The sequence below is a fragment of the Asterias rubens genome, chromosome 13, assembly GCF_902459465.1.
Source record: "Asterias rubens chromosome 13, eAstRub1.3, whole genome shotgun sequence".
Lineage (NCBI taxonomy): Eukaryota > Metazoa > Echinodermata > Asteroidea > Forcipulatida > Asteriidae > Asterias > Asterias rubens.
Genome location: NC_047074.1, coordinates 7,147,148 through 7,158,790, shown reverse-complemented (window position 1 = coordinate 7,158,790; position 11,643 = coordinate 7,147,148). Strand labels below are relative to the sequence as shown.

The following is an 11,643-nucleotide window of genomic DNA, read 5'->3' as shown; positions in this document are numbered from 1 at the left end:
TAGTTTAACAAACTTTGATATTGGTAGATATTTCTGGAGTAGTGGTCCGTTTAATTAATGTATTATTTTTTAACAGTGTCGTACTGCTTATTCTTTGACAGCGCACATTATGCAACTTACTTTTCCTGCATTGGCCCGACATCAACGGCAATAATCTTTGTTGTATTTCTAAGTCTATCTTTATACAATTTTTTTTTGTGCAACATTGCATAACAAACCACTGGACACAATGACCGAGTTTAATCAACTTATTACATGACCATCACGCTTGCCTGGTGAAGATAAGCAAATTGAATAGCGTTAAACACACTGGACACTTGGTAATTGCCAAAGACCAGTCTTCTCACTTGGTGTATCTCAACGTGTGCATAAAATAACTAACAATAAGGTCGTCGAAGTTGCGAGATAATAATGAAAGAAAAAACACCTTGTCACACGAAGTTATGTGCTTTCAGATGATTGATTTCGAGACCTCTCATTCTAAATCTGAGGTCTTTAAATCAAATTCGCGGAAAATTACTTCTTTCTCAAAAACTAAGTCACTTCAGAGGGAGCCGTTTCTCAAAATGTTTTGTAAGATCTACCTCTCCCAATTACTTGCTACCAAGGAAGGTTTTATGATAATAATTATGTTGAGTAAATACCAATAGTGCCCACTGCCTTTAAGCCGATGTCCCATGGCAAATCTATCCGCCTGAGATGCTGTCCCCTACTATGGGTAATAAACGTGGGCTGAAGAAGGGTGTTTCAAAAGAGGGCGTTATCAGAAGTAGTTTGTACACGGTATACGCCGTATGGGCATGGGGGACAGAATGTTCGGGGGACACGATATCCTGCCACATGGCTGGTGTACTACTAGCATCATTCGGAAATGGTTTGAATTCTTAATCCAGATCGGCTTAGCCTTAGTAAGACCCTTACTCTATGGTAAGACTTGTGTACAAGAAGATAAACTGTCGCGGTGATAGCGAAACGGATCTCTCGCATCTATCTCGCGAGAGGGCTCCGCACGTGACACAGTCCAGTAGTCGCGAGAGCAGCAGTATCCCAAGATATTTGCGAGGGGACCGTTTCGCAACGACTTTTCCACAAGTCTAAGTGCGTTTAATTCACTATTCTCTTAGTTTGAATTCCTCAATAAATATTATGAAAACACACTAGTCCATGTGATTTAATATACAAACAAGACTTTGGGTATAGTGTTCAATATAACTGGAAAACTGCACGCACCAAGATGGATGCTATTTTATTGATAATAGTCACAAGATGCTTTTAGTTTGACAAAGATACAGTGGACTTATTGACAAAATAACTGTTTACTGATTATGCCAGAAGCTGATTTCACGAAACTCTAGGATTAATCCTCCTCGAGTTAGGACAAGTCTCGTCCTATCTTGTGATGGGTTCAATGCGTCCTAACGTATATGGATACAGAACTTAACTCATCCTCATCCTAAGATTAGTCCTAAGTTAGGAAGAGTTTGGTGAAATCGACGGCTGTTACTGTCTACGAAATATAGACCCACAGCAGTAACCCATGCCATTTATTACAATAACACACATGCAAGATTTTCGAAAATCAGAACTATTTTGTTTCAGTTTTTGTTGTTTTCGTTTGGTTGAAATTTTCGTCTGATCCGATCTCTTGCGCTTGAATAATGTTTCGCTTCTTCAGTGAGCGTACGAAGAGACCGGTCACAAGAAATAGCAGTGACGAGGAGACGACTAACAACACGCTCAGTAGAGTTATCGTTACGCTGTATTCGCCGGAACTATTTCCTGCTGTGTGGACCCGTTCATCATCTGGGCGGTAATGTATACTTGTTGTATGTAAGGGCAGCTTAGAGGAGAACATTTCAAAAATTAAATCAATGGAATGAGTTTTGTCTCCTGATGTTCATTCGAGCATTTCCAGGATTCCATGTTTATTTAAATCTTAATTCATTGCAAATTTGAGGCATTGTGGTTTTTATAACTCTAATTTTGATCACAGACAGTGATGATGTCAAATTCTGACCTATGACCTGAGGCCGATTTCACAAATCAATCTTGAAGGCACGGGACACTTTTGGTAATTACATGTACTCAAAATAACTGTTAGCATATAAACTTACTTGGTAACAAGCAATGACGAGCGGCTGATAGTATAAAACATTGTGCGAAACGGCCCCCTCTGATTTTTGTTTTAGTTTTTTAGGAAGAGGTAATTTCTGACTCAAACAATAAAAGACTTCAGCAGAAGCCTTTTATTATGCATCTGAACGCACATAAAGTAATGTACAAAGGTGTTTTTCTGTCACTATTCTCTTGCAAATTCGAAAACCTAAGCCAAAATGTTCACGAATTTGTTATGCTATGCATATGTTTGGATACACCAAGTGAGAATACTGGTCTTTGTCAATTACTAAACATGTCCAGTGCAATGCTATACACAGATGACTATCACAATACAAATCACTATGGCAATACTGACAAACCATCTTAAAGACACTGGACACTATTATTGTCAAAGACCAGTATTCTCACTTGATGTATCTCAACATATGCATTTAAAAACAAACCTGTGGACATTTGAACCATTTGGTCGTCGAAGTTGCGAGATAATAATGGAAATAAAAAACACCCTTGTCACACCATGGTCACACGAAGTTGTGAGCTTTCAGATCCTTGATTTCGGGACCTCAAAATATAATTCTGAATTCTCGAAATAAAAATCCCAGAAAATTAACCTCTTTCTCGAAACTACGTTACGACAATTAAGTTGTGCAAGTTATGAAATAAAAATCCTGGTCAGTGTGGGGCTCGAACCCACGACCCTCGCGTTATTAGCACGATGCTCTGCCGACTGAGCTAACCGACCACTTCACATCTTATCTAACTTTTATTAAGTATTGACAATAGCCGTTTCTCACAATGTTTCATATCAACAGTTATCCATTGCAGACAACCAAGACATTTTTCTATGCTAACAATTATGTTGAATATAGTTACCAATAGTGTCCAATGTCTTTAAGGTGAATCTTAGAGATTTGTGAAAACGACTATTCACACAGGAGCAAACTAGCCAGGGATCCTTGCTAAATTGCTCTCGTGTGAAAGGGGCTTATGATGTATGTTTACACACCTTCCTTTATTTGATCAATATGATTGAGCGAAAGTGTTACTTCGGTCGAGTACCCATTTTCTGCATAGACTTTCCAAGTTCCGAAGGCATTTTCTTTACTGTCTTCAACATACAGACGAGCGCTTATCACACTGTTGTTCTCACTTTAAACAAAAACAGAGAAAAGCAAAAGTTAAGTTTGATGATGGTTATGCTTCAATTAAAGGCACTATTGGTAATTACTCAAAATAATGGTTAGCATAAAAACTTACTTGGTAACGAGCAATGGAGAGATGTTGATAGTTTAAAACATTGTGAGAAACGGCTCCCTCTGAAGTAACGTAAGTTTTTTAAGAAAGAAGTAATTCCTCACTTATATTTGAATTGAATTTGAGACCAGCTGAGGCCGCGAACTCAAGCATCTGAAAGGACACAACTTGTGCGACAAGGGTGCGTTTTCTTCCATTATTCTCTCTCAACTCGACGACAAAATTGAGCTCAAATTTTCACATGTTTGTTATTTTATGCATAATGTTGAGATACACCAAGTGAGAAACTGGTCTTGCGAGAAGACTGGTCTTTGACAATTATCAAAGTTGTCAAGTGACTTTAATGTTTCAGATCCATTTTATACTTTCCCCATTTTGAGGTTCGATTCTTCTATTACCGTATTTCCTAAAAACTATTACCGCACTTCACACAATGTCAACAGAACAAGAGAAACCGAAACAAGTTGACCTTTGACACAAACTAAAAGTTGTTTGGTTTGATCCTAATTCTCATTCTAGATTACCGATTGCCTGCTTTCGCCTACTTGCTAGTTTGGAATTTTTTTGTGGTTTAATGTACAGGCATTTGTCATTGAGGTGTCTGTTTGTTCTGTTGTTTTGTTTTGCTAATTTCAACATAATTATAGTTTAACATCAATCATAGTTTAGTTAGATGGTTTATACAAATTATGAACTAAATAGCAGTGGACACTATTGGTAATTACGCAAAATAAGTATTAGCATAAAACCTTATACTTGGTGACGAGTAATTACTCATAACTCGTTGATATTATAAAACATTGTGAGAGGCAGCTCCCTCTGAAGTAACGTAGTTTTCGAGAAAAAACAAGTAATTTTCCACGATATTAATTTCGATACCTGAGATTTAGAATTTGAGGTCTCGAAATCAAACATCTGAAAGCACACAACTTCGTGTGACAAGGATGTTTTTCTTTCATTATTATCTCGCAACTGAGCTCATGTTCATAGGTTTGTTATTTTATGCATATGTTGGGATACACCAAGTGAGAAGACCGGTTTTTGACAAATACCAGTAGTGTCCAGTGTCTTTAAAGCCCGGTCCATTTATTTGCCTTACGCATATTAATAATTGTAAAGCTATACTCCGCGGTAGTAGAATATACAGCAAGAGAGTTCTCTAAAGAACAAACCCACCTGGCAATATGCTATAGATATTCATAATAGACCTTTTCGCAAATACCGGGGCGCGCGCGTAAAGCTTGGAATTAGGTGCATTGTGGTCTAGCTGGTATACAAATTTGATCCATATATATCCCACAATGCACCTCATTCAACAGTCTGCGCTTGCGCATTGGTATTTGCGATAAGGTCTATGGTGTTACCGCAAACCAAATATATTGTAATTTGACCGTTACTCATGAATGTATTATTCCTGGTCTCACCTGAAATTCTCCTTAGTAAGATAGTCGATGTCCTGTATGACCTCAATGGGTGTGTCCACGTCATCTACTACCTTCATCCAGCCTACACTGCCGAGTCCAGCCGTTTGGTGGCCCAAGTAGAACTTGCAGTAGAAGCTGACCGTTTGACCAAGCTTGGCCGTGTGATTGGTACATGAGCTCTCCTTGTCTTCTATGAGAACGGGTGGACCATTGTAGGACTCCTCTGAGGGTGGGGAAATAGTTCAACATTAGTAAGGATGTGATGTGTGGTGAGGAAACTATTAGGCCAAGTAAAAAAGAAAACATGTTTTGCGTCCCCGCCCGCTTCCTTTTTACAGGCCGCCTCCTTTTTTATTTAATTTTTTATTTTATCTTTTTATGCACATTTTTTTTTTTTAAATAGGGTTATTTTAAATGATCTCAAAAACAATCTGAATGTCTTGTCTGAATGCCTCGACTAAATTGTTTCATTTATGTTTTGTGTATTTCAGCAGTAGAAAAAACAATGGATATTTGACATTTTAACAAAGAATGGAGGCCATCTTGAAATAAAAAATAAAAAATAAAAAGCCCCTCTTCCTCTTTTTTTTGAAAAACCCGGACGTGAAACATGTTTTTTTACTCGGCCTTACAATGCATTGGACATGTTTGGTATACCATAAACCTTACTTGGTTACGAGTAATGTAGAGAGGTTGATAAGTATTAAACATATTGTATAAAAGATATAGTATAAAACATATAGTATAAAACATATAGTATAAAACATGTAGTATAAAACATATAGTATAAAACATATAGTATAAAACATATAGTATAAAACATATAGTATAAAACATAAGAGTATAAAACATATAGTATAAAACATATAGTTGGTATAGTATTCAATCCAATTTAAGTTAATTCAATTCAGATCAACTCAATAATGTTTTAATTCCAAATACCTTAAAATAACACGACAGAAGTTGTCAAAGGCCAGTGTGTGTTCCAACATATTCATAAACGCAACATTATGCATTTCATAACCTGTGAACAATTTGGGCTCAATTGGTCATCGAAGTTGCAAGACGGAAAAAACACCATTGTTTCATTACTTTGTGTGACTTCATCAAATGCATTAAAAAAGTGAGAAGATACCCCTTTCTCGAAAACTACGTTACTTCAGAGGGAGCAGTTTCTCACAATATTTTATACTATCAACCTCTCAAGCCTACATTACTCGTTATTACCAAGTAAGGTTTATGCTAACATTTATTTTGAGTAATTACCAACAGTGTATAATGCCTGAAAATGAAAACTACTAATACAAGTATTGGATGCATGGATGTGATTTCAACAAGCGATTATATTCTGCAACACGCACGAAAGAATTGCATCAAATTGTGTTTTTGTTCACTTCCTTGTCCGCGCTTGGAATTTGATCACTGTACACACGAAATAGAAGACGATGTGACCTTTGTTTACATTCAAACCGTCCTCAGTTGACAAAATATTACATACGTCATGTTTCGCCGGGCACTGAGTTGCGTAGTCAAAGTAAGATTGCATACACTTTCTAGCTGGCTGCCAAAACACAAAGGTTTTGCCCGGCGGTATGCGCGCGAATCATGTTATGATTTTCGTGTGACGTCAGAGGTCACATCGTCTATACCACGCCCACCAGTGTGGAATTAAAGGCAGTGGACACTATTGGTAGTTACTCAAAATAATTACTAGCATAAAACCTTACTTGGTGTTGAGTAATGGAGAGAGGTTGATAGTGTACAAAACATTGTGAGAAACGGCTCCCTCTGAAGTGACGTAGTTTTCGAGAAAGAAGTAATTTTCCAGTTTAGATTTTCAGGTCTCGAAATCCAGCATATGAAAGCACACAATTTCCTGTGATAAGGGTGTTTTTTCTTCTTTCTTTAATATCTCGCCGACCAATTGAGCTAAAATTTTCACAGGTGTGTTACTGAATGCATATGTTGAGATACACCAAGTGAGAAGACATGGTCTTTGACAAAAGACAATGTCTTTAAATTTAACACGTAAAGTTCAAAATTGACCTCACCCTTGACCCAGAGTGAAATACTCCTGCTAACACTGCGCTTTCCATTTGACACAACACACGTGTACTTTCCTTCGTCGTTGAAGTCAGCGTCTTTGATGAGCAGCACTTGGTTTCTGTCCTCCAGGTGTTCATGGTCAGATGATTTCCATGGATACGGGACGCCATCTTTGTACCACGTGATGCTGCAGAAATTCAAAGCTTCGCAATTCAATTTCTTCATTGATCCAACGAATGTAAACTCGACTGCAGATACCTCGTAGACAAATGTGGGATTTCCGTCTGCAAGAACAATGTGTAAGATTACGTGAAAATAAAGGTATTTGCTGCAAAGCCTAAATAGCACATGCAGTTTATGTCACACAACCCCCACCCGATCAGCAGAGTGTGGGTACGAATCCCCAGCCGTGACACCTGTGTGTCTTTAAGCAAGACACTCAACCATTGCTTCGTCCTTCGGATTGGACGTAAAGCCGTTGGTCCCATGTGTTGTGTAACGCATGATAAACCAATGCACTTATCGAAAAGAGAAGGGGTTCGCCCCGGTGTTCCTGGCTGTGGCTGCTGTATGCGCCGAAGCACCTTGTAAACCCTTGTAAGGTGCTACATAATTGGGTCTCATAATTCTTAACTGCAATAACCTATCTTTCTGAAAGTTTGTATATATACTCAGCGCCTTGAGTACCTTGTTTGGGTGCACGTGCGACTTCGAAATTATTATATTATTATTATTATTTTAATATACCAAAACATGGATGTTATATAACCTTGATGACCATCATGTAGACTACAATCAGTTCTAAAGACACACTCTCCAGCATTTATAAAAGATGTATTTTAAACGGATTCTGCAATTCCAAAAACAGTATGCAGAATAAACTGCAGCTCACGTGCAGTTTTTTCAAACGGATCACTAAAAAGGCACGATAATCAATTTTGATGACGAACAAGTCTTGCACGTTCTGTGGTTTCTGACATTACACAAAATTTGCCTCAGACGTGCATCGAACCCCGCACGACTTTCCAGAACCTAAGCAGGTTTTGCGACCACTAGACCACAGCGATCACACCGGAACCAAGGCTATTAGGGAGGTCACCCGGATGCCCGAACCGGACAAAGAGTAGAGGACATTCGTGTTAAAGTCACCTGTAAATATATATTTTTTTTCTTTCAAACATAAGAGTATATGCTTACGAACAATAAAACAATTTTTTTAAGTAACTGTTTGTCACGATTTATATGTTTAAAAAATATATAAAGTTGTTTGGGGGCTGACTCCGCCTACCCCTTTTGTGACATGTGACAAGTACATGTACGTCCAATTCGTGAGTTGGTACATTTCAAAAAGTGTTTTTCTGCTTTCAGCAGCAATACACCTGGTCGGCATTGCCGGAAAGTTTAACCTTTTGCCTTGCAGGTGTATATGCGTCATTGCCAGCAAACCACAAAAGCTTTGCACTCTCTTTATGTAAACGAGTGAAAATTCACTCTTTTGCTCAAGTGGTGTCAATTTCACTCTGTAAGAGTGAAAGTCAATATGTTTCACTCTCTTTGAGTGAAATTGGAACTAAGTTCACTCTAAAATGTTTTAAAAGTATATACCCGTCTTTCACTCCATAAAGATTTGTCCGTATGGCTCTTTGCAAGAGTGGTATGGCAGGCAAAACGAGTGTTGTTTTTTTTCACTCTTTTTACGCCTGCAACCGCGGACCTCCAATATTGCCCTCTTTTGTTTATACTTTTTTTTTGCGACAGCTCCCATTGGTTTCGCACACGTTTTCCAACCGTTGTCCTCTTTTGTTGTATAGATACCAGGTTTGATTGTGTAATACCCATATCTAATAGGCCTACTCACTGAAGGGTCAAGGTGTTCGGGCCATCAGGATTTTATACTTCGGAAGTCCGCAACTAAAGAATGAAGAACGTACTCGTAAAACCTTTATGCAGTGATTGTTTGTTTGTTTTTTGTTCTTTTTAACTCATTGTTGTTTTCCCATTGTGATTGTACCTTCTCATTTTTTTTAAAATACCGTTATCGTAAATTTACTTGCAGTCGGCTGATGCTCCGATTTGTAAATTGGTATAATAAGCCAGTAATGAAAATACCCCCTTCTGTCACTGTCCCTGAAAGAGTAATATTGTGTTCTAATTGCTACTTTTGCACCCGGAGTGAGCTAATAAAACACACATGGGTTCCTTTCGGCGAATGCGGTCTACGGAGTCCATTTTTTTAAAATATATAACAAAACGAGGAAGTGGAATGACATTTTCATTAAGGCCCAGTATTGATATAAACAAAGGAATTTTTACGTACTTTTGGTTATGGCAGTACAAACTTTCGATTAGAAGCCACGGCAGCTTTCGATGGTATAAAGCAGTTTGAGAATGATTTCACTTTCAAGTAATATCGTGGTTATGAAAAAATATATATGCAAGGTTTTGTTCCCTAAAATCACGGAAGCTTTGGGTTGATTTTTCCTGCATGTTCGGATTTTCGGCCACCTCTTAAAATAAAATTTACACAATCAGTTTTATTGTATAATACATAAACGTTTATATAGGATTGTTAAACCAATCCAAAAACCAAAAGGTTCATACTTTGCAACACATAGGCTTTCATTCAGAAAATCAATTTAAGAATCAAACATTGAAATTCAAACATTCAAATGAATCAAAGCTTTGTCTCCATACGACGATTTTCCAATATTTATTTATTTCTATATCGTTACACCACATTCAGATTGAGTCTGTTCCCTCAATTATTATCTCAGAAAATGAATGTTATATTTTAAGTGATAGTCTCCGATTCTACATCTTAATTGTCTTACCCCCAACTGGTTCTTCTTGGAGAGCACATCCAAATCCCGGTCCAACTCCGCATATCAAAATGGCAGCTGCAGCAACAATAGCAACATTAGGCCTAGCCATGATGTTCATCTCGGATGCTTGTATGAGTCAACTCAGAGTCGAGAGAGAGGAAGAACTTGCTCGTTCTTTCTTCGTCTGTGATGTTGGTGCTTCAATGCTGCGTTATCGAAGAAGTCGCATCTTGCTGCTATGGTGCCAAACAGCTCTTTATATATCCCAACCTTCCTGCGTATTTTTGGTAAGCTTGTGACCACAACCAGGATTGCAAACATGACTCTGCGGTGTGCTTTCGGTGGGCGTATTTGTTGGTTTCCATTTATTCAGTTTCACTTTATTACAAAACATCTGAAACTCCTTTTATTGACCAGGGCCCAATTTCATAGAGCTGCTAAGCACCAAATTTGATTAGCATGAAATTTCTTCCTTGATAGAAACAAGATTTCCAACAAAATTTCCACATGATTTCCAGAGTAAGCATGCAAACAACAGCTGAATACCAATAAAAAGCAATAAGCAACGAATGGAAATTTGGTTGTAATCCTGTTTTTATCAAGGAAGATATGTCATGCTAAGCAATTTTTTTTTGCTTAGCAGCTCTCTGAAATTAGGCCCAGGACCGGCGTCTTTGAATGTGTAATACAGAGAAAGAGCGTCGTACCAAATGCTGTGTTTTGTTGTTATTATTATAAAACAGCAAGCCTGTGAAAATTTGGACTCAATTGGTCTTTGAAGTTGCAATAAAATGATGAAAGAAAAAACACCCTTGTTGTACAAATTAATTTGCTTTCAGTCAGGCCAGAAGTCTTTAATTTTTTTAGTGAGAAATAATTATCTCTTTCTCAAAAACTACGTTAGGCCTACTCCAGAGGGAGTCATTTCTCACAATGTTGTATACAACAGCTCTCCATTGCTCGTTACCAAGTAAGGTTTTATGCATATTAATTACCAAACGTGTACAGTGCCTTTATCATGTACTCCACTATTGTGATAGATGGACACTTTTTTTTATGTTTTGTTTAGTATGTACAATCATCGAATTAGAAATAGATTTCTACCTGCATATAGTGCGGTGTTTGACCGGTGTGAGATAAGCACACAGCCAGGGACAGACGCAAGCAGTGATATTGACGCAAATCCGCAACGTTCCGGACATTTCGATACAGTTCGCAATTCTCAATCCTTTTGGGGTGAAACAGAAGACCTGGTGCAACCAACCATGCATGGAGATTTACAACCCAGTATCTTGTTTTACACACATTCAGTAATCAGTACGATAATGACCGCAGTGTGATTAAGTCTTAAGCTTATTAAGCTTATAATCTCTTGTGGTAATTGGGTATAGTCAAAACTGATTTGGAAATAAGCGGTTTTCAAGGAACAGTTATTTTCGTCTTTTTTCCAACAAGCCATCGAAACTAATTACAAATTGCAACATTTCGATCTGATGTTTATGTATGTTGACACAATGATCTTTGTTTGCGTAGGTTTAAATACGCCCTGGTATACACTCATAAGTAATTTCCGGTACCTCCTCAACTTTATCCTTTCGATGTTGGGTGAATTGAATTTAGATTCAGTATTGCGGAGGCAGTAGTTTGAACTGCAAAACCTAATAGTCCACCAGAAAGCGTTGTCTTAAAGACACTGGACACTATTGGTAATTGTCAACATAAGCATGAACTAACAAACCTGTGAAAATTTGAGCTCATTGGTCGTCGAAGTTGCGAGAAGTTGTGTTCTTTCAGATGCTTGATTTCGGAACTCAAAATCTAATTATGAGGTCTCGAAATCAAATTCGTGGAAAATAACTTCTTTCTCGAAAACTACGTTAGTTTATTGCTCCATGTTCAGAGGGAGCCGTCTCTCACAATGTTTTATACTATCAACCTCTCCCCCATCTCGTTACTAAGTAATATGCTATAACAATTAT

At 37.8% G+C, this 11,643-nt stretch overlaps 1 protein-coding gene and 1 non-coding gene across 2 annotated transcripts; both read right to left on the bottom strand.

The window, feature by feature from the left end:
• Positions 1-2,626: 2,626 nt before the first annotated feature.
• On the bottom strand, positions 2,627-9,968 carry LOC117298542 (interleukin-1 receptor accessory protein-like 1-B). The gene is made up of 4 exons (XM_033781850.1): positions 9,674-9,968; positions 6,848-7,126; positions 4,797-5,019; positions 2,627-3,267 (listed from the first exon to the last, which is right to left on the bottom strand). The coding sequence occupies exons 1-4, from the start codon at positions 9,780-9,782 to the stop codon at positions 3,117-3,119; spliced, it is 762 nt and encodes a 253-aa protein (XP_033637741.1). The 5' UTR covers positions 9,783-9,968; the 3' UTR covers positions 2,627-3,116.
• On the bottom strand, positions 2,788-2,860 carry Trnai-aau. The gene has a single exon. It is a non-coding gene; the product is annotated as a tRNA-Ile (tRNA).
• Positions 9,969-11,643: the final 1,675 nt, after the last annotated feature.

Excerpts from the sequence above, each read along its gene's own strand:
- LOC117298542 (XM_033781850.1), bottom strand. The coding sequence starts at position 9,782 with ATGAACATCATGGCTAGGCCTAATGTTGCTATTGTTGCTGCAGCTGCC. Across the intron at positions 5,020-6,847 it reads TATTTCACTCTGGGTCAAGG|AGGAGTCCTACAATGGTCCA; the intron begins GTGAGGTCAATT and ends CCCCACCCTCAG. Across the intron at positions 3,268-4,796 it reads CTTACTAAGGAGAATTTCAG|TGAGAACAACAGTGTGATAA; the intron begins GTGAGACCAGGA and ends TTTTGTTTAAAG.